The sequence below is a fragment of the Notamacropus eugenii genome, chromosome 2, assembly GCF_028372415.1.
Source record: "Notamacropus eugenii isolate mMacEug1 chromosome 2, mMacEug1.pri_v2, whole genome shotgun sequence".
NCBI classification, from domain to species: domain Eukaryota; kingdom Metazoa; phylum Chordata; class Mammalia; order Diprotodontia; family Macropodidae; genus Notamacropus; species Notamacropus eugenii.
In genome coordinates, this window is record NC_092873.1 from 250,124,218 (window position 1) to 250,147,589 (window position 23,372).

Below are 23,372 nucleotides of genomic sequence, written 5' to 3' on the forward strand. Positions count from 1 at the left end.
CGTCTCCTTCTTTTGTCCGCCAGTCAGACCCGTTTTCCACCTTTGTATCGTTCCTTTTAAACATGAAAACAAACACATTAATGCCTAGTTGGCAGGGAAACAGATGCAGAAGGGGAGAGTGCAGGCCCCTCCGGCCCCGCGCCGTGGCGTTAGGAGCGGCTGCGGAGCTCGCTCGGAAAGCCTGCCCCGTCCGTGCCTGCGCCGGGAGTCTCCGCCGCGCGCCGCCGCTCGAGCCGCCCGAGCTGACGGGAGAAGGTAGCTGGAGCTCCGCGGGGAGCGCCGGGGACCGTGCCGGAGGGGGAGGGGGAAGTCCAGTCCGCGTTTTGCGAGTGCGCGGCGGTAATCAGAGAGAAGTGGATAATAGTTGTTCGGGCTCTCTCCGCTCTCTCTCATGCCATGCTGGGCCAGATAGGCTCAGTCAGACGTGTATTTACCCATATCCGGGTTAGAGAGGAAAAGAAAAAAAGTTTCATTTAAACCTCAGCTAAAAACTTTCAACATGAAATCCCACAGCAAGAACAGGCATAGACCGTAAGATATTATTATCGTTTCTAATCTCGGTCCAGGACTTGGGGCGGGGGGGAAGGGGGAGGGTAAAGGGGGGATGTTTTTATTTTCTTTGGGGGTATGTGGACTGGAGACCGAGAGCGGCTGTTTATTAAAAAAGTGTCTTCCTTGTTTTCTCCCTTCCCCTCTCTCTCTCCCCCTCCCCTTTCTTTTGTTTTATTTTTGTTTTGTTCGGGGGGGTGGGGGGGGGTCGGGGGGGCACATTGGACTCGCGATGTTGCAATGATCATGGCCGCGCGAGTAGCATCAGCCCCGGCGGGTGCGGAGCACAGTGATCGGGGCGCCCCGCTCTGCGTCCGTGGCCGGCTCACTTGACCCAGGATCTCCCGCGGGGGGGAGCCGGAGCGGCGGGACCGGGATCCATGCTAGGGGTCGGCGGCGATGGGCCCGGCGGCGGCGGCTTGAATAACGTAGCTCCCCATCCCCTGCACCACCATAATGAACTGAACATGGCCAATAACGCGAGCTCTGCCGCCGCCGCCGCCGCCGCGGCTGCCAGTAATAATAACACGAAGAGCGGCGGCGGCGGCGGCAGCAGCGGCGGCGGCGGCTCGTCCGAGGCGGCCCTCAAGGAAGGTGGCAACGCCGCGGTCTTCTCCTCCTCCTCCTCCTCCTCCTCCGGTGCCTCCTCCTCTTCGTCCGCCCCGGCCATGGAGACGGGGCTGCTCCCCAACCACAAACTGAAAAACGTCGGCGATGCCCCCGCCGCACCTCCCCACCACCAGCAGCACCACCACCATGCCCACCACCACCACCACCACCACCATCCTCACCATCTCCTCCACCACCACCACCACGCATTACAGCAGCAGCTAAGTCACTTCCAGCAGCAGCAGCAGCAGCAGCAGCCCATCTCCAACAACAACCACAGCCTCGTCGCGGTCGGCGGCGGCGGCCACGGAGCGGGGGGCAGCGGCCACGGAGCGGGGGGCAGCGGCGCTGCTGCTGCTGCTGCTGCTGTCGCGGCGGCGGCGGCGGCTGCTGCTCAGCCCAGTCCGGACATGGAGCCCCAGCAACATGGAGGAGGCAAAGACGGGGTTTTGGGAAATCAGGCCGAGCCCCAAGCGCGGCAGCTGCTGAGCAAGGCGGGAGAGGAGGAAGAGCTCCCGACCAAAATGGGGGAGCAGATGGGCGGCCGGTACGAGCACCCCAGCCTGGGAGCTTTGGGCGCGCAGCAGCAGCAGCCGCCGCCGCCGCCGCCGTCGCAGCAGCAGCACCAGCAGCAGCAGCCACAGCAGCAGCAGCAGCAGCAGCAGCAGCCGCCCCAAAGCACCGGGAACGGCAGCGGCGGCGGCGGCGGCGGCAATGGTAGCCTCGGCAGCGGCGGCGGCGGCGGCCCCTCCGCCTCGGTGGGGGTCTCGGAGTTTAATAATTACTATGGCAGCGCTCCCCCTGCGAGCGGCGGCACAGGCAGCCGAGCCGGGCCTTGCTTTGATCAACATGGCGGACAACAAAGCCCCGGGATGGGGATGATGCACCCGGCCGTCGCCGCCGCCGGGCCCCCCAACAGCATGGACCCCTTGCAAAACTCCCACGAAGGCTACCCCAACAGCCAGTACAACCATTATCCCGGCTACGGTCGGCCCGGCGCGGGAGGCGGAGGAGGAGGTGGCGGCGGCGGCGGCGGCGGTGCTGGAGGAGGAGGAGGAGGAGGAGGAGGAGGAGGAGGAGGAGGAGGAGGTAGTGGAGTAGGAGGAGGAGGAGGAGGAGCAGGAGCGGGAGCAGGAGCAGTGGCGGCGGCGGCCGCAGCGGCGGCAGCAGCAGCAGCAGCGGGAGGCGGCGGCGGCGGCGGCTATGGGGGCTCGTCCTCGGGCTACGGGGTGCTGAGCTCCCCCCGGCAGCAGGGCAGCAGCATGATGATGGGCCCGGGAGGCGGCGGCGGCGGCGGAGGAGGCGGCGGAGGCGGCGGCGGCGGCGGCGGCGGGGCTGCTAGCCTGGGCAAGGCTGCCGCCGCCGCCGCCGCTGCCAGTTCTGCCGCGGGAGGCTTTCAGCGCTTCGCCGGGCAGAACCAGCACCCTTCGGGGGCCACGCCGACCCTCAATCAGCTGCTGACTTCCCCGAGCCCCATGATGAGGAGCTACAGCAGCAGCTACCCCGATTACAGCGGCAACCCTAATGCCCCAGGCCAGCAGCAGTCCCAGGCGCAGGGAGCGGCGGGGGCAGCTCCAGGAAGCCAGCAGGCAGCGGCGGGCATGGGCATGGGCAAAGATCTGGGCTCCCAGTATGGAACTGCAAACCCCGGCTGGGCAGCGGCACAACAAAGAAATCATCCAGCTATGAGCCCTGGAAACACTGGACAGACCATGAACAGATCCCAGGTAACTACTCGAAAAAACCAGGGCCTTCTCCTAGGGCTCGAGACACCCCTCAACCCGTAGGCGAGCTTTAGTTAGTTTCTTTCTCATTTACTTTTTTCCCCTCTCTCTTCCCCCCCTCCCCCCCGGGAGGGAGGCGGGGGTAGATTCCCAAAGCCATTTTAACTCCTAGCTGCCTCACCAGAAAATGTTGGGTAACACCGTGTCTGGCTCCGGCTAGTTCGGGGGCATCGCTGAGGAAATAACAGCTATTTTATTTACACAATTGATGAACACGCTATTTCACCCCTTTAGCTTCGTATTATAAAAATGGCAAGAAACCAGCAGGCTGCAGAAGGCTGTGGGGACGACTGGAAGCGCTTTTGTAACCCATAGTGTTTTTAAAAGCCAGTAAATTCTAAAAGTGGATCTTGACTAAGCTGGTCTATTAAATGCTTTGATCCGGTAAAGCATGAACAGTTCTTTCTTTCTGACTTGTTTGCCCACATTAGCCTTGGTTTGCTCATGAGGCTAAAAGTTGGAAATTGTGAGAAAAAGAGGTTTGTTTTTTGACAATCGAAGCGTTTCTTATAGTTACGAACACCTTACATGATTAGCGTGGAGTTGCTTTTGATTTCATTTTGAGTTGGAATGTTTGGTAACACACATTCCAGATTTCAACTAGGTGGATGTGGAATAGATTAAAATATTTTATGTTACATAACATAAATAGCCAAATCCACAGTTTGTTACATAGGCTTCTTGAAACCTGTCATTTTAAATGACATGCTGACCTCAAAGGGCTAAATTTCTCATGAGTCGTACTTGTTTGGATCATTGAATATACAGATATTTGATGTGCTTAATATAATGATAAGCTATCAGATCATCATTTTGGAGCCTGTTTATATGGGTTTCCTTTTGGGGAGGGTGGTTTTTTTTCCCCCAACAGCCAAATCACATAGGTTGATTAGGGAGCGTCCTGCACACTTACTGTTCTTGCTAGCAGACTGAGTCTAAAGACTGACTTGATCTCCTTTGCAAGGTTTGGAATTTGAATTGTGGAGGTAAACTGGCTGTAATAGTCTCCAGACAGCTGCCTCTGAGTTGACATCTAATCTGCCATCTGATTGGCTCCCCTCTCACCATTGGGCATTTAGCACTGCTGATGTAAATAGAAGTGCTGAGCAGTACAGTCACAAAAATTCTTGCAACAAATAATAACTGAGCAGTACTACTAGCAGATGCAAAGTTGAATACTGTTAGAAGTTTAAAGGATAAGGACTAATATTCATAAATGGGAGGATGAAATGAACATCTACAGAAATAACATACCGTTTGCCTTAAGGAAAAAAACGGCCTTGGTGACTGTATGTTCTGTGCATTGCTGTTATCATGAACTTTAATTTTAGAGAAGTAGAATTTTAATAAGGAAATACTTTTTGAGAATGTGTTAATGTTAAAGCAGTACACTTTTTACTCTTAGTAAACTGAGATGTATCACAGAAGATTTTTATATCAGAGCATTTAGTTTAATCAGTTTTGATCTTGAAGATGTAGCAACACTGGAGGTATAATTTCAGTTGGCTTCAGAATTGATTATTTTACAAATATGGATCTTAGATGCTTCAGTATTGAATAACAGAAGAGTATTTATTTGGGGTGTTTGTGCAGAAGTTTGGACTGGCTAGTAAACGTACAACAAAGACCAAACCATTTGTAAAAATAACATACTAAAAGTGGAAAGGAATGGCCATGTGACTGAGTTTAAAAAAAATTTAGTATTTTTCGTGTGAATCTTCTCTATTGTTTTAAAGACCCCCCTCATACCCCCCCCCAAAAAAAGCAAAAAAAGCACCCAGAGTTGGTTTTCATCTGATTATTTTGGTATTGTCAGATAACTTGAGCCTTTTTAAAAAATAAAATTGCTTACGGGATAATTTAGGGAAAACAACACTGCATAGTGTTATTTCCTTTCATTTTTCTTTCTTTGGATAGCTTAATCTTATTTGTTTTTTAGATTAGGATCTGATAAAAATAAATACCATTACATACATTTAAAATTTTTACCCTATTTAGGTCAGTAAAAAAGGGATATATTTAAAGAAAGATAGTCATCCGAGTGAGTGATAGACTGATCTTAATAAATAATGGTGAGAACTTTTGACACACTAAACGTTGATATCACTACCTACATATCTTTACAGGAAGATTTTACTTTATTAGCATATATATTCTTCATTCTTGATAGGAAAATAGAAATTTCAAGAATAATAACTTTTCCCACCCCCTTTCATTGAGATTTTTACTGATAAAAAGGTTGTAAGGATGTTTCATGGATATAATCTCATAAAAGCAAGCTGACAAAGCAAATCTGTTTTTAAAGAGATAGCTTAAAATTTACAGCTTTTGGAAGCTAAAAACAGTTGTACTATAATAGAGACAGATATAGGGTACATGTTACTTCTGAGTACTATTCATGGCAAGAAATTACAAGTATTTTTATTGGAATGAAAATAAATTCATTGTATTATTAGCCTGTCTCTTGAGAATGCTTTAAAAATTATATGTGGATATATATATGTTTATTATGCACTAATTCACACCAAAAATATATTTATGGCATTATGACTTGTCTCCTGGTTACAGATTTCTTTTAAGGGTATCTTAAGGACTCTGGCAGGGGCTGCTCTTTAATATTTCACATGATAGTTACAAGTCATTTGTCATACCATATATATGTTATAAAATATGTTAAGCTAAGTTGTGTTATGATGAAAATTTCTTTTGACTTATAAATAGTACTTTAGTTTCATTTTTGTTTTTAGCAAAATGATTTTGTTGAATGGCATATCTTTTTGTGTTTGAAAGACATTTGTTTCTGGGAGATATGTTTTTTTAAAAAGAGAATAAAATAGGACCTTTTTCTGTTTAATTATATTAATTTCTCTGAGAAACTGGATGGATCAGTTTCCTTAAACGTGCTTATATCCTCATCCATATAACTAAGATTTGTTTGCTGTCTATATTTGTCTTGCATTCAGTTAATGCTAATTCAACTCTAATTTTATGAAATGTAACATGAATCAATAGGAAATCTGCTTCATTCCCTCTCACTCCCATACCCTCCCCCCCTAGAAATAAAGGTCAGCAGTGGGTGGGTCACAAGGAGTGAAACTCTGAGCTGAGGACATTTGTCTGTTGGTGGTTACCTACAAATATATAGATTTAAGTGAAAATCAGATTTCCCCCACTACTCCTCACAGTTCTTTAGTTAAATATTAGACTATTGTGACATAGTAAATTCTATAATGAACTTTTTGTGCCTTTGTTTTTCAGTCAATCAGCATACCTTTATTATTTCTTGGTGCAGAGAAAAGGAGAGGCCTATTTGTGGTACTTAGCCTTCTCCCCAAAATTTAAGTTGACATAATATGATATTGTTTCAAGTTAGTCAGCACAACCTGCCTAGGATAACAGCTTTTTCTGGGTCATTTAATTTTGTGTAAGTGATGTCACTAGCAGATTTTTTTCTTTTGATTTTTGACCTTTTCAGTCACATAGCATGAATATTTAGGCATACCTGACACTAAATTCCAGGGAATTGATACCCTTAGGATTTCATCTGTATCAGGAAATATTAACTTTCATTTTGGTCTCCTTTTAAAATTTATAGCAGACTAGTTTATGCTGGAACTAATTTTTCTCAAATCCAAGTTGCCAAAATAGAAATTATTTCAAAAACCTGTGGATAGAATAATAACTTAGGTCCCATGCTGACTGAATAGTATCACTAATGTAAGCTGTCCTATCCATGGATTTACTGTCTTTACTAAGGCTAGTGCAATTGACATGTTCAGTCTATTGTAGATAACTTTGAAAATGATTACTATCTCAAAACATGTGGCCAAATATATATTAGGACAATGGGATTCTAGATCCAATTTTAATGGGAGTATTTTTAATAGGCATCTTAGAATAAATTTGTACTTTCATTTCTAGTTTTCTGCTTATCCATGTCTGGGGACAAATAAAAGTAATTTTCTTGGCTCTTGACCTTAGAAATAGTGACCAGCATAAGTCATGAAAATAGTAGAGGACTGTGTACAATAGGGGGAAAAAAAGTGTTCAATCTAGTTTACTACTTTGCCACTTACACTGGGAAGATAGTGGGTTAATCAATAATTGTGTAACTTTATTAAATGTTGCTACTTAGTTACAAGATGGTTTTAGGGATCTGAATTTCAGTTCATTAATGTTAAGTCTTGGTATTTGCCTTATCCCACGTGTCCGCAAGCTTTTATCACTCCTGCATTAGACTTTTGACAGCTGAACAGTTAATGGGGTGGATGGTGCTTTGATCCAAATTTGTGGGAAGGACGACTCAACACTCCACCTGTGCTTCATTTTCATTTTCGGATGTGCGTAGATTTGTAAATTTAGGGTTGCTAGCAGGTGTTTGACAGAACTGTCTTATGTTACTTAAAACAACAAATTTATAGAGGATATGGCTGCATATTAATAACACTGAACATCTAAGTAATTTTGCTAATGCTTAAGTTTTCAGTATGGATGTTGTAAAGCTGCCTGTGACATATAAAAAAGAAATCTGTAGCTATACTTTAGGCCACAGAAATGTCTTCAGTACTTTTGGACACAAGTATGCAGTCTCAGACCTTTCAGAGACTGTTAAAATGGGCCATTTATCAGGAGATTTTTTTTTCATCAGATTCTCTGTGGATATGTAAAGCAGTGTTACCATACTTGCTGGGGATGCGTGCTTAAGGCTTGAAAATCCCAGGCTGTAGCTCCCTGTAGTGTTGAGATGTATGTAGTAGGCAGAACTGCTAACTAACCAGAACATATTTCTGCACTGTAGATATAAGCATTTTATACAATATTCCTTTTCCAATATAGGGGCTATTTACATAAAAGTAATTTTGTGTGTTTGTGGGGGTTGGTTTGGGTATTTGAATAAATTATAATTTTAAATTTCTGGTATACCTTTGTGATTTAACAAATCATTTAAAATTTATAAAATAAAATTGGGGATTGAGGGAGTGGATTTATTTTATTTTATTTGCCCAATGGTGAAATCTTAATAGAATCTCCTCAGAAGGGGGTTATTATCCTTTTATTTTTATTTATGTATCAGTGCTGTTATTCTGTGACTGAATTAAGTATATGAAACCTGCATGAATTCACATGGTATCATTTCTCATACTTATGTCCAGCAAATTTTGGTTATTTTCTATCTTTAGAAAGCAGAGAGTAATTGTACATTTTGTCTGATGCTTGTAAACAAACATAAGCAGGTTTTTTAAAGCGCTTGAAACTTTGTTGTGCTTGAGGTCTAATCTTAGAAGAAACATAAGTCATTTTGTCAAATGGCTGATTTTGCTGGTGGCAAGGTAATTTCCTCCACTTAACTGGGTCAGAGACCCTTTACAACCCACCTTTAAAAAGTTAGCACCTTGTAGCCAGCTTGGGGAAGAGCCTTACCCAACTTGGCCAGGACTCAAAGCCTTTCACGTTTGGAAAGATCTGCCTGAGCTGGGGGTCTGTTAGAATAGCTTTCAACTCCAGAAGCCCCAGAGTTGGTGATGAAACATCAATATAGGTCTAGTGGAGGACTCTCAAGAGATAGTTTTTAAAATATAGACTAATCTTTAACTTAGTGAGAATGGGAATAAATATTCCTAAGAAACATTTCTCTAGGTGTATATCCCTGCCTAGGTTGGTAATTTATCTTCAGACATGTTTTATAATAATTTCTCTGCATGGAATAGACCTTAAGAATATTTAGAATGTTGCCCTGTTTAGTATAAAAAAAATGGTCAGATGGAAGAAACTCACCATTTCCTTAAATGATGTCATTATTACAAGGTGTTATTACAGAGCTGGATCCCTCTGTTTTGGGGCATATTCTGTATACAAATACTGACTCTTCACTCCATTAATAAAATTAGGTGGATGGCAGCAGAATCAGGAATAGATATGTCACAGCAAGGCAATCATTTTGAATTAAATGAAGATTCTGCCTCTGCTGACGTTCTTTGGTAAGAGATGCTTTTCAGTATCTCATTTGGGGCCTTGATAAAAGCAGGGTCTCGAGAACCAGACAGGAAGTCGTTCCTTATTAGATGACTCTGGAAAGGAAGCATTATTTGATGAAGATCTAGAAGAAAATTTTAAAGCCCAATGTCACTTTTATTCTCCTGTAATGGGATGCTGAAAAAAAAAGTTGTTTTTTCTTCTTCCCAGTTTTCACGTTTCATCCTAATGATATGAGCTGTTAACATATATAATAGGCAGAATAATTTGTTTTCATAATCAAGAACCTTTTTCCTCCCCAGTAACTAATTCCTTAACTTCGTTCAGAGGAAACAGTAGCTTTGTAAATGGTCTTCATTCTCACTCCCAAGAAGCCCCAGATCTCTCAGGGAGCAGCACAGATTTTTCATAATTAATTGGTGCTCTATATTGGTGTGCTATAAATCACAGGGTCATATTGCTGCCACTATATTTTGTTGAAAGTTTAAGAGATCATGTCTTTTTGAGGCTGTTTGCAGAAGCTGCAGAAAACCTAAGATTTAGTGAAAAAAACATTTTGTAATTGAATCATAAAAATGTTTACTGCTAACCCCTCCCCCCTTCATTTATTTTCTCTCACCTTCTGCCTTTTGTTTAGGTTATTCTAACATTTTTTTCTTTTACAAAATAATTTTCATCTTTTTGTGTGACTTAGATATCTTGGCACATGTATATATATGCCCTTCCTCTTTTTCTGTATTTTCATGTTACTCCCTTTTTCCCACAGTTTTTTCTTTTCCCTCTCTTTCCCAACTCCCCTTTCGTGGTTTTTGGTTTTTAAAAAACTGTAGGAATGCTTTGCATATAGAAGGCTACTAAAAGATGACTGGTTTCCTAACTTTAAAAAATAGGAGCTTCAAAGGAATTCTTACTTAGATTCAAGTCAGTTTTCTCTGTTGAATATATTCTTTGTGTAAAACATTGGCATGCTATTTTAGTTGCTGGTGGGGCAGAAATGCAGGCCTGTCTTTATGCTGTCAGATATGTGCGTCAAATTTAAAACTCTGCCAGAGTGAGTATGAAGAAAATAAACTATTTCTGAGAGTCTGTACTTTAAAAGACTATTTCTTTTAATGTAAACATTCCTTTTTGCCTTCATAGCTGGGAGGCAGGCATAGGCTTAATACATGTCTATACGAAGATGATTGATCAGCAAGCTTAGTTACATTTATATACCCAAGTCTGTATAGGGTATTTCCAGTGCCAGGAAGGTTTCTTCAAAAAGAAAGTAAGTATTGCATATGGAATTCAGAGAGACTTGGATTCAGATCCTGCCTCTCACCAGTTGTGGGCTAGTTCCATGGGCATGGAGATTCCTCATTTGTAAAATGGGCTAGTAATTCCTCTAATACCTGTCTCATAGTCTTGTTTGAGGCTCAAATGTTGTAATGTATCTAAAAGACTTTTCAAATTTTTAAGTGCTGTATACATGCCAGCATTTCTAAATAGACATTTAATCAAACCTTTCTTGAGCTTCTACCTGGGTCATGGCATTTAAACAAAAGTTATCATAACTGAATGTTTTAGTTAGAATTGGCTCATTTGAATAATATATGATTAGCAATCTAGTTGATATATACTGTATATATCCTATTTTATTTGGGGGCTAAAGAAGTATATTATAGATTGCTGTTTTCTGATTATTGTTATTTAGTACCTATTTTTCATCTCTAATAAGAAACCTCTACTCATCTTTTGCCACAGAAAAATATAGTATGCAAAAAGGAAACTGGTAAAAACTAGAAGAAATAAAACTCCACACTTACGAATTCTGAATTGAGTGGTTCTTTTTATTTCTAATAATTTTTCACGTAGTAAAATCTGCATAAGAAAAGTTAACAATTGTCCCAGATTTAGGCTGGTGTTTGTGATATAGGATATGTTTTGGTGAAAGCTCAAATGAGTTACCCTGGTGAATAAATCTAGCTACTTGGCTCTATGGTGAAGTTAAGCATTTGTAAAAGGAGACATTTGTGATTAATTAATGTTAAATCTTCCCATTTTTTTTTTTTGTGGTGAAGCCCTCTTGTTTTGAAAGAAACATGCTTGTTTTTAAAGTCCTCCTATAATTCTGTGTCCAATTTATGGAACTATAAGGATCAACTTTCTTAATTCAGTAATTGCCTTGCTTTTGTAATACCCATTTTAAAAGTCCCTTTTAAAATGTCTACTTCTTTATGTTTTCTTCAGAAAATTCAAATTGCCCTCTAAGTTTTAAATGACACTGTAAACCAGAAAGGCCATTATTGCTTAATTCTGAACAAACATCTTTCTAATAAAGCAGGTGTCATTTCAAGGAACAAATAGATTCATAGTTTATAAATTCATACAAGTTCAGAAGTAAAACCTTAAAAATAAAAAAAAAATACATGTTAGTAATGCAAAGGTTGTCATAGGGTGTTGGGGTGTTAATCAGGAACCCTGGGTTCTCATTTTGGCTCTTCCACTAACTAGGCGTATATGATCTTGGTTTAAGTTCTTTAACTTCTAGAGGGCCTTCATTTCCCTATTTGTGGGATGAAGGCATTGAATGAGATGTTCTGTCAGGTCTCCTCAGCTTCAAGGATCGATGAATCTCTGGAATTGCTTCTCTGTATGGTTTGCAAGCAGTATAAACAGGTTAGACAGCCAAATGGAATAATCCTACTGAAAATAGGTATGTTTTATAATGTGTAATGCAGCAGTGTTTATTAAACTGACATTTACAGACTTACCAGGACTAAAATTTAATTTCTTCATCATTGTATTTATCGGGCATCTATTAGACTAGAACACTGTAAGATATAGAGGATACAAGTAAGTATGAGGCAGCCTTCTTAATTTCCTTCATGAATTATCTCAGACCTTTACAGTAATTCTTGGAATGTTACACAGTGGGATAGAAGATGCAAACAAAATATTTCACTGTACTCCTATAATTCTCATTTGAAAAGATGAAAAATCTTTTATAATGCGTCATCCAAACTTTATCCTGTTCCATCTTTGCACACCTGCCTTCCCTTTGGTACTAATTTGTTGCTAAGAAATATCTGAAAAGTATCGACTGATTTTCAGGTAAAAGTTGCATTTTCCTGATGAATTTATTGAAGACTTCTAGTGCCACATTCTAGGTTAGAATGTTTAATCAAAAGCACGGCTAGTTGTAGGTAGAGGAGCAAATAAATCGGGAGACTTTAAAATTGGGTTCACCTTGATGCAGTAGTGTTCATCTAAAGTCAAGATTTTTGTTGTGGACATTACCATTAGGCAATTGTCAGCTGAAGGAAATTGGCTTGTATTATTAGTAAGAATTTTGCTTACATGGAAAATTTCATTGTTCAAAGGGTTTAGATCCAATGGAATAGGTGACTGATTTAGTAACTCTTTGCCTCAAGATCTGTGAAAGCGGAATAAATATACTATTATTCAGAATAGCTAAGGTATGGTCTATACCAGTTTATCCAAGTAGAAACTCACCCTGTCAGTGTTTGGAAACATAGGGTAAATTTTAGATCTTGTTTCTAAATCTAAGAAAAGTTATTTCAAATTGCTCAACCAAATCTTTCTTAAATGACATTGGAAACTAGAAAGATCATTATTGCTTAATTCTGAACAAGCACCTTACTTTATTAAGCAGGTGTCATTTCAAGGAACAAACATTGTTTAGAAGTTCATTTCATAAGTTTATCAGTTCAGATGTAAAATCTTACAAATTAAAAAAAAATACATGTTAGTGCAGAGTGGAGTCATAGATGTAACTTTACCTTATGTATTTGGGAGAAACCAATCATATTTATCAAGTGTTTTGTATCTTCAGACTTTTTTTTTCCCTGAAAAAATTAAATGAAGAAATAATAAATTTTCAGGTTAACGTCATTAGGTGCAGTATATGCAAGGCATTGTATTGGGTGTCCAGAGACCCGTGGCACTTAGATAGCTTACAATATTCACAATGCGTCATGTTCAGTATCCTACAAGGAGAAGTCTTCTTGTGATTGTTTTATAAATTATTACCAGTGATATAGTGAACAATACATGTAAATTCTTGTTATTCTGAGAATTTTTAAAAATTTTCATTTTCAAAAGAGAAATTTAGATGGGGTTGTATTCTATGGGAAATCTTGGTATTTTGATTTGTAAAAACACCAGTATTTTGAGAGAAACTTGATAAATAGAGCTGCTGGTGGGTGAGTAGATAGAATATTTAAAAAGAAAAAAAATTGTTCGTTCAGCCTGTTTTGTTTTGTTGTTTTTTTGTTTTTTTTTTTAGAAAATGTGTACTTTGAAAAGTAGCATGTTACCTACCAAAAAGTGTTTAAGTATCATTTGTTTCCTGGGCTTACCACCACTTTCAGTCACCATGTTTACTAAGATTCTGCTTTTTTCGGGGGGCTAATTCTAGTACTTTATTGTTCTACCTGGCATTTATAGAATGGTACGAGAGTTACCAGAGCTAGAAACAGGCCAAAACACGCTAAGACTCGCTTTCCAGGGGCCTTGTTTCTCTCCTTTTACCCACTATACACCGTGTGTGGTGAGACTCGCTCCATGCTGCCTGCCTCTTCATTGTGACACTTGACAGGGTGGCACAAGAGCACAAAAAACCATGGGCATTTTACCTTTTATTCTGTAATTAAACTTAATTGGTGGAGCCAAGGAGTGAAGAGCCACTTTGTATTTAGAGGGACTGGCCTTTAAAAAAATGTGAAATAAGTGCGGTAGGCACTGGAGTTGCTGTTATTTCAGCAGAGTTCTGTATTAGCAATGAAAAACTAATTTTTCTTGACGGATGAGTTTTATGAGAAACAACTGGACAACCTGAGACGTGGAGTTTTCTTTTTAGTCTAAGTTATGTTCTTCTGGTCTCAGTTGTGTGTGTGTGTGTGTGTGTGTGTGTGTGTGTGTGTGTGTGTGTAGTGTGTGTGTGTTCCAGTACTGAAAACCTGCCTCAGAAGGCATAATGAACTGTTGGGGTATTTGGCTAAATTGCCTGTCAGTTTGTTAAAGCTGAGCTGTCTGTGGATATGAGCATCTTGGGGGACTGCATTTTGTCAGGTAGGTTTTTGTAATGGCCATAAGAAGGGCTGACTAGAGAAGCAAAGCCTGAGCCTGGATTTGATTTGCATGTGTGATATTTTTTTTGGGGGGGGGGGGGAAGAAGGGGAGTAAAGGGGTCTGTAAAAGTTTCACACGCAAAGCAAACTGGTTAGTTTGTATGGCATCACATGATCAAAATATTTTTCCCTTCACTGTTGCCAGAAGCTATCTATTGCTTTTCAACAATCTCACTTGTTGGGCATCATGCCAAGATGTTTAAGACAGCCCCTTACGTGAGCTGTTCCATTCTTAACCTCTTTCACTGAAGTGTCATGACCTTCACATATGTAGATTAACCATGTGCTCTGTGAATTGAAACTTGCTGCCTCAGGAAGAAAGGGTTTTTCTTTTTATTCCTCTGGGAACTCGACAGCCATTCATCCCTGACCTGGGCAGAGGTAATGCCAGGAAATTGGATTCAAATGGAATGCGTATAGATAACACATGGAGACAGGGTATGGGCAGACAAGGAAGCTTCCTACTTTGTAGAGGATGAGAAAATCCAGCCATACAGATAACCTGATGATTTGGTTTATCAGGAAAACAGCATCTATAGACAAGTTTGGGAGTTTTGAAACTAGTGGTTTCCCTTTCAGACTCGAGCTAGATCTCCTTTATGATGAATACATATTATCCATTTGATTCCATTTTTGCCTACCTACAGACTCATTCTGCCTTCTCTTCTTGGTTCTAAGCAATTGTGAACAAATCTTCAGTATTTTGATATTATAGACACTTGTATACTTAAGGCAGTGAAACTTGAGTGTTTCTGAGGTAGAAAGCATGCACGAGAAAATTAGAAATGCATGTGTAACTTGTTTCCAGAAGAATTAGCATTTTCCTGTCTTTTGTATTGTAAAATTTGAAGTGAATTCTGATGATATGTCCTTAGGTCTCATTTGTGCAGTTGTGCAAATTCTAGTTCAGATTGATCAATAAGCAATTATTGGATAGACACGGATCTTTGAAATTTGAGGTAAAATGAGATATTTGCATAATGTACACGTGAGCATTGAAATGAATTCTAAAACTGTTAAGTGTGATTTTTATGAGTTACTGACATGAAGCATATTTATGTTTGCCTTGTTAGTAAACACCCTACCAGAAATTAAGTAAAATATCCAGTATAAATACCATGTGATATTTGAAATTAGATAGACAATATGCTGGTGAAAAGTTTTCCTTGTAAGTATAATAAAGGGAATCTAGGGGCACTCTACTGAGTTTCTTTTAAAACTGAGCTCGCCAAGCAGTCTGTAATCTACCTTTAATACTGGCTTTTATTAGTGAAGGAAGGATGCTTCTACAGTTGGATCCATTCTTATGGATTATGGTCTCTGTGATATCAATCATAGGCATTCCAGGTCGGGTAGATATGAGAGGCATAGAAACCTCACTCCTTTGTCTGGGTGGAATGGATTTTCTTTAAAAAAAATTTTTTTTTTTTTTTGAGTAGAGGAGTCTTCTGAGTTGGTCAAATAATATTGTTTTGGGAGGGGAGGGAGGGGAGGAGAAGGTCGTGAAGACAAGTCCAGACCTTCGATTTCATTGACATAGGAAGGCAGTGTCCTAGAGAAGGTAGTGTTGAAAAACCTTCCTTTTGTGCAGATCTGTGACTTCTTTGTAATTGATATTCTTAGAGGTTTGTCTGGGAACACTTCTACGTTGACTGGCTTATGTGGTCACACAGCTAGTATTTGTCTGAGGGAGGAGATAACCACAGGTCTTCCTAACTCTTAGGAAATCTAATTCATTGACAAATTGGAGAGTATAATCAAGATCTGCTAGGGTAGGGACCATAATGATAGCCAAAGTTTACAACTTTAGAACTCTGGGAGCCACCAGCAAGATCCTGTGTACCCAGTAGGCACCTAATACTTTTAAAAGATTGAATTGAACGTTGATCATATCCAGAAGTTGTATATTAGTGTTAATCTATGGGTGGAGCTGTGATAAGTGACAGTTTTGGATGTTAGTCCATAAACATTTATTTAGTGCCTATTGTATGCCGAGCGCTGTTGGATACAAAAAAGGGGCAAAAAAACAGTTCCTGCCCATTGACTAAGTCTCTAATAGAATTCATAATAATAAAGTCAAGTTAAAGAGAATTCAGGTGGAGAAGGACAGGATATCCATAGGATCATAGATCTCTGGCTGGAAGGGACTTTCCCATCTAGTCTTAATTTGCTTCAGATAAAGTTAGAAATTAGGAAACTGAGGACCAGGGAAGTTAAGTAAATAGCCCAAGGGCATAAGCATTACAAGGTGTGATTTGAGCCCTTGAGTCTTCTTTATTTCAGAGCTAGTGGTTTTTAAAATTTTTTTTATTTTTAAAATGAAATTTTCTTCTTATTGTGGCTTACTTAATAAGCACCAACAAATACAAACATTTCAATATACAAAAAACCCCAAGAAGTGAATCTGCATAAGAAATTGTGAATGCTTATGAATAGTTTTTAAAGAAGATATATTTATACACACACACTACATTTAACAAGGTAAAAGGACCTTTTTGTTTGTATCCCCTTCTGCACTTTTTAATTGTGTGCCTTAAAAAAAAATTATGGATCTTTTTTTATGCCTATTTCTACTTACTAACCCATCTTACCTTGTAACAAGTACATATGTGCATTTTATACATAATATGTGTATCATATATGTTCATGTATGCACATATCCTCCTTCTCCCCTGACCCCTCCCTCTCCAAGGGAAGTTTACACTCCATGCCCAGAAGCTGTCTTTTTTTCCCTTTGGGTTTACTGACTACATTTCTTGCTCAAAGATCAAGCCTCAAACCCATAGACTGGAGCTAGACTGGACAAGTCCCCACCCATCTAGCACAGGGTGGATGTAAACACTAAATAGTAATTGTTTTCTCTTTTACCTGGGAACCCTGAGGATCTTCCCCTCCTAGTTTGATTTGATTTTTTTTTTTTTTAATTAAAGGGGCCATCCTTTGAGAAACTACTTAAAGAAGCCTATTCACTGAATGGGTGTATCTCAAAGTGAGAATGCTATAATGCTGTAAGACTTAGGCCTGAAAATGCCAGGGTCTCACGTTGCATCCTGGGCCATCTCCAGCCATACTGATGACACAGATGGCTCAGGAGAAAAAAGTGAGGTTGGTGACCTTGCACAGCCCTCCCTCACTCAAATCAAAGTCAATTGCAAGTCATGTCATCATCTTGATGTCATGGTCCTCTTTGAGAATGAAGGACAAACACAACAACGTGCACATATTCACGTACGTGTGTGTATATATACTCTCACATTTATATGTGTGTATATTAGAGAAAAACAAATGAACACATTGGCCATATCTGAGAAGGAATATCTCACTTTGCATCTCTAGGGCGTTAACTTTCTGGCAAAAGGAGGACTGTTTCTGGCAAAAGGGTCTGTTTCATCACCAGTCTTTTTAAGTGATTATTTTTACTGCTTTTCATGAGTTAGGATATCTTTCAGAGTTTTCCTTTGTAATGTTGTTATCAAACAAGTTGTTCTCTTGGTTCTGGGTAGTTCACTTTGCTTCACTACTTAAAAGTCTTTCCTTTTTCTGAACCAGTCACAACCATCCTTTTTTTTTTTTTTTTTTTTTTTTTTGCCAAGGCATTGACTTGCCCAGGGTCACACAGGTAGTTAAGTATAAAGTAGCTAAGCCACTCTATGCCACTGTGCCACCTAGCTGCCCCCTACAATTGTACTTCTTGAGGTCAATTTATTATATTCCAGTCATTCTCTAGTTATTGGGCACCTGTAGTTATTCTTGACCTTATCAAACATGTTTGTTTCTGGATTTTGTTTGTCTAATCTGTTCCACTAATCAACTTAATTATTTTTAAAAACAGTATCATATAAGATTGATCATAACTGCTTTAGAGTCTAGTCTGAGATCTGGTACTGCTAGACTCTTTATTCCTGCTTTTTAAAATACTTCTCCTGAGATTATTGACTTTTTGTTTTCCGTAGGAGCTTTGTTCCTATTTTGTCTTGTTCTATAAAGTAAACCCATATCACATATAATCTATAAATTAATTTATCCTGTATTATCATTTCAATTGTATTGGCAACACTCAACAATAAAGAATTAATATTTTTTTCTAATTCTAGTTTTCTCTTTTCTTTAATATATGTTTTACATATTTTGTAATTTTTGAATGGGTTTTTTTCTATCTCTTCCTCCTGAGTTGTGTTAGTGGTATATTGAAATTATGAGTTTTTTGTTGGGTTTATTTTATATCCTACATCCTTATTATTTTATTTAACTTTTTGTTCAGTATCTAGAGTTTTGTAAACAAACCATCATATTTTTCTGCAGATAGCAATAATTTGATTTCCTTTTTGCCTAAGTTTATTCCCTCAATTTTTCCTTATTACTATAGTGTTAGAATTATTTTGTATTATATATTATAATTACATTGTACATAACATACATAATTATATTGATATATAACATATGATTATGTAATATAATGCAATAGTGGTAACAATGAACAGATATTCTTGTTTTATCTTTGATCTTAGTGCAAAGGCCTCTAGTGTTTCTACATTACAGATGAAGGCTATTTACTTGTTTATAATTTTCTTACTGTTGAACCAATCCAGCATTCTTAGTGTAAATCTAACTTGATTATAGAGAGTAATATTTTGAATATGTTGCTGTAGCCTCTGGCTAATATTTTTGCTTCCATATTTGTCTGTGCTGTGCTTTTTCCTTTTTACCACCTTAATTCCTGAAGGGAGGAAAAAAAATTCGAAAGGAATATTAGTGAATTAGAATAGGAAAAAACAGATTGGCTGAAGGTTAGTGAGCCCAAATGCAGTGTAGTATGCCTGGGAGGAAGACAAGCTTGGATTTTTTTCTAGGTCTAAAATGTCTTTGTTCTATGATGCATAGATTATTGGAAAGAATATTTGGAATCAGGAGTTTAAATTTCAGATCTGCTACTTACTTCCTTTGTGATTTTGGGCAAGTCACTTTCCCTTGATATGGGTTCCCATTTGTCTCCTGCATCTGTAAAATGAGAAAGCTAGAGTCGATGACTTCTAATACTTCTCAGATCTAAATCTATACTTCTCTGAGGAAATGTCACAGAAGGTAATTCAGAGGTAGTAGTGAGGAAACAATAAGTGTGATGGTAATTTATGTAAACAAGAATATAATCTTCATTATCATGCTCAATATTTAATGTTATATGGTGCAACATTCTGAGTACCACAACTGAAGGGGGAAGGGGAGGCAAATTGAAAAAGAGCCATAGAAAGTGATTGAAGAATTAAAAATGAACATTAGTAGCTATAAGTAAACTAAGATTTTTCCACATGGAGGTAAGAAGGTTGTGAATTATATGAATATTAGTCTTCCATCGTAGGAAAGACTCCTTGACAGTGGATAATGCCCAGCAGTTCTTCATAGCTGTTAAGACTAGAGAAGACAAAACTGACTCAAGCCATGCTATGAAGGAATTAAGACTGTGAATGTTCTTAAATCTTGGGTTGAGTTGTCAAAGGCGAATATACTATTATAGATCCAGGGTTCTTAACTCCTTGGATATCATGGATCCCTTTGGCAGTCAAGTGAAACTTAGGAACCCTTTCTCATAATAACGTTTTAAAATGCATAAAATAAAGTATGTAAGATTACAAAGGAAGCCAGTCATATTGAAATGTAGTTTTCAGAATATTTTTTTAAAAGTTCACTGACTCCAGATTCAACCCCTCCCCCCCTTCTTAATATTTAAAAAATTAGGATTGGTGCTCAGCCTTGGCTTAAATGTAGTCTTCTGTGAAGCTGGGTAGTGGTGGAAGCAGTGTTCTGTTCTTATCAGTGTTTGAAGAATGCCATGGTGGAGGGCAATCTCTTTCTACTCATATATATATTTTTTAATATATATATATATATCTATACACACACACATATATACATATACACACATGTACACACATATAACACATATGCACACACGTGGATATATGTGAATAGAGAAATAAGGGAAATAGAGGTCAGATAATTAATGCTGATATCATTAAGCATTGGAGAAAATAGAAGTAACTGAGGTAGAAAGATGAGTGGAATTATGTAACACCTAATGAAGATGGTAATATTTAATACCCATTATGTCCTGAGTGAAAAGTTACCTTAAAGTTAATAGTTACATTACCATAATGAATGAGATGGTTTTACATGCTCAAACATAAAAATTAAAAAAACAAAAACAACCCTTTCTCCCCAAAAAACCCCAAAGCATGTAATTCTTTTGGACATGAATCAAATAAAAGAGAATTATGATTCTTCCATCCATTTATCCTGCCCTGTGGACATAAGAGCCAAATTAGTGACATTGGAAAAGTGTCGATGCACCCAATAACTGCTGAATATAATCTCTCAAGACAATTTTGTCTTTTTTTATTTTTGAAACTTTGACCTAGCAACTCTAGACTAATGAGATAGTAAAGGTATTGGAATGGTTTGTTCTGAGAAACTGTTCAAGTTTGTCTTGCTAAACTTGTGGTTTATATCTCTTAGAGGATGTCATTCATTTCCTCTACTTCTCAAAAAATCTCTCTGCCTCTTTATCTCATCTAGATTTAACATTTTCTTTAAAAAAATCATTTCTAATGATTTAGCTTTTGCAAAAATATTAACTTAAAGAGAGGTTGTAGTATTAGGAACTTGAACTGAATTTTATCTTGGAGTCATTGGATCTGAGTTCAAATCATGGCTCTGCCATTTTGTGACTTTAAACAAATAATTTGCCCTCTCTGAGCTTTAGTTCTTACCTCATTTGGAAAAATGGAGAATTAAACTAGATGACCTTATATCTCCCATTTGGCTCTACATTTATGATTCTGTGGTCCTAAGAACTCCACTTAACCAATTTTGAAAAAAGGAGTACTTGATAGTAATACCTGGTGGGCTTGACAATTATTTCAAATGACCCTTGCCTTGTTCTTGAAAGAAGTGGTGTTTTTATATTGGAATTACATAGAACTTCTCTCCCTTTCCTCTCCTGTCCAGTGACTTTCTCTTGTTGTTCAGTCGCTTCAGATTCTTCATGATTGAACTTTTCTTGACAGAGATACTGGAGAGGTTTGCCATTTCCTTTTCTAGCTCATTTCACAGAAGAGGAAACAAGGCAGAGTTAAGTGACTTACGGTCACACAGCTAGGAAGTATCGAAGGTCAGATTTGAATTCAGAAAGTCTTCCTGACTTTTAAGCCTGGCACTCTATCCCCTTGTGACACCTAGTTGCCCTGTACTTTCTATATGTTTGTAATTTTTACTTTAATTTATAAGAATAATGTCATTTCACTTTAATCATAATAGAATCAGAGAGCTAGAAGCATATGAAGTATCCTATCCAGGAAAGTTCCAGGGTGGGGGACTTGTGTCCTGGAGGCCTGATCTAAACCATTTCTAGCATTTTCCATGGGCACTTCAGACATCCTATTCCTCCTCAGAATACCCAAGAAGCAGCTCTAACCTCTGCTGTCAGGCTATTTAAGAATAGAGGCGGTTTGGCAGAATGGAAAGAGAACTGGAAACAGAATCACAAGGCCTGGAATGAAATCCTTCCTGTGATCTTGGCCAAGTCACTTGACTTTGTGGGCCCTTGATTTCTTTTATCTCTAAAATGGAGAAGGTTGGGCTGCATCAGCCGTTCTCAAAGTGTGTTTTGTGGACCCTTGTAGGGGGCTCCCTAAGACCCTTTCTGGAGGTATATGTGATCAGAACTTTTCATAATGATGCTAAGTTGTTTTAATTTCTAATATAAATATTGATGGACATAATCCATATAAACAAATGCCCTCCGGGCGGGAAGGGGTCCTCAGTTATTTTTAAGAGTGTAATGGGGTCCTGAGATCAAAGTCTTGGTGCAGCTTTAAATTGTCCTTCATTTCTTGAATTCTCTCCCTCCTCCTTTCTGCTCCTGGCTTTCTTTGCTTTCTTCAATCCCACTTTCCACAACAAACCTTTCCTTCCAATTCCTCTTAATACTAGGGCCTTTCCTCTGCTGAGGATCACTAATTTATCTCGTTTGTAGCTTGTTTCTTTGTAAATAGTTGCTTGCATATTGTTACTCACATTCGACTGTGAATACCTTGAGGACAGGGACTGTTTTTTGCCTTTTTTAAAATCCCCAGCACCGAGTACCTTGTCAGTAAATAAACGTTTATTAATCATTATGTGCCAGGCACCGTTCTCGGTGCTGGTAACACACAGGCATTATGTATTAAGGCACTAGAATTAAGAAGGATCAAGAAAGGCTTCTTGTATAAGAGGACAGTGTATAGTTGAACTGGGTTCACTAAAGAGTCAGAATAGAAAAGGGAAGAAAGTATAGCCAACTGAGTGCTTGTGGTCTGGGAAAGAACTAAGAGGTTGAGGTATTTAAGCCCTGGACTTGCTGGGCAAAAGGAGAGGTGGAATGACAACAGATAGTGATCAGATAAGGGAATATCCAAGCTCTCAAGAGAGTTATGACCATCTCTTTGTGCAGGTGAGGTGAGGTCTAGTATACAATAGGTGCTTAATAAATGCATATCAATGAGATCTCGTGAGTTTCCTTATTTATTCTAGGAACTGCCAGATAACTGAGTAATTAATTTAGGGCTGTTAGTTGACCCATAATGACCTAGGTAGTCTGGTCATGGAAGTCTATTCGAGTATTTTGAGAAAAATCTTTTAAAATATTATCATGTATTCTCTCATATTTGCTTTATGATCCAGATAAACTGGAAGATCTCTTCTAACCCTTAGTGCCTTCTTCTCTTCTATTCCTTCACCTTACTGCCTTTGTACCTTTGGTCAACCATTTTCTATTTCAGAATGCCTTCTCTTCTGTTTTTTTACCTGTTGTTGTTTAGTTGTGTCCATTTCTTTGTGACCCCATTTCAGGTTTTCTTGCCAAAGATTCTGGAGTAGTTTGCCATTTCCTTCTCCAGCTCCTTTTACAGATGAAGAAACTTTCCCGGTCACACAGCTAGTAAGTGTCTGAGTTAGAATTTGAATTTAGGTCTTCCCTACCTTCAGGCCTAGCATTCTAGCACCACCCAACTGCCCTGGCTGAAGCTCTAATTCTCCTTTTAAAGGAGCTAATTGCCACCTCTTTCATGAAGTTTTCCCTGTTCTCCCTTATTAGTTACTTTGCATAGTACTTGATTCTGCATGTAGTCTACTTACCATGTAATATTGTATATTATTGGACAACGTTTGTAGACTTGTCTTCTCCGCAACTATACTCACTCAAAACTTATACTACACTAAGCAGTCTGAAAACTCTTAATGTTTTATCCAGGACTAGAACAATTCCCTGAACATTTTTCTTTCTTTTTCTCTG

The 23,372-nt window shown here is 39.3% G+C and overlaps 1 protein-coding gene across 9 annotated transcripts in view; it reads left to right on the forward strand.

The window, feature by feature from the left end:
* The first annotated feature begins 278 nt into the window (after positions 1–278).
* Positions 279–23,372, forward strand: part of ARID1B (AT-rich interaction domain 1B) — a 551,978-nt gene continuing 528,884 nt past the window's right edge. For 7 of the 9 annotated variants that reach the window (XM_072643767.1, XM_072643772.1, XM_072643771.1 and 4 more), the window contains exons 1-2: positions 280–531; positions 812–2,885. In XM_072643767.1, the coding sequence (XP_072499868.1) occupies positions 930–2,885 (1,956 nt within the window). In that variant the 5' untranslated portion in view covers positions 280–531; positions 812–929. Of the gene's footprint in view, positions 532–811; positions 2,886–23,372 lie in introns of all 9 variants that reach the window. The other 2 variants (XM_072643769.1, XM_072643770.1) reach the window with 1 other exon arrangement.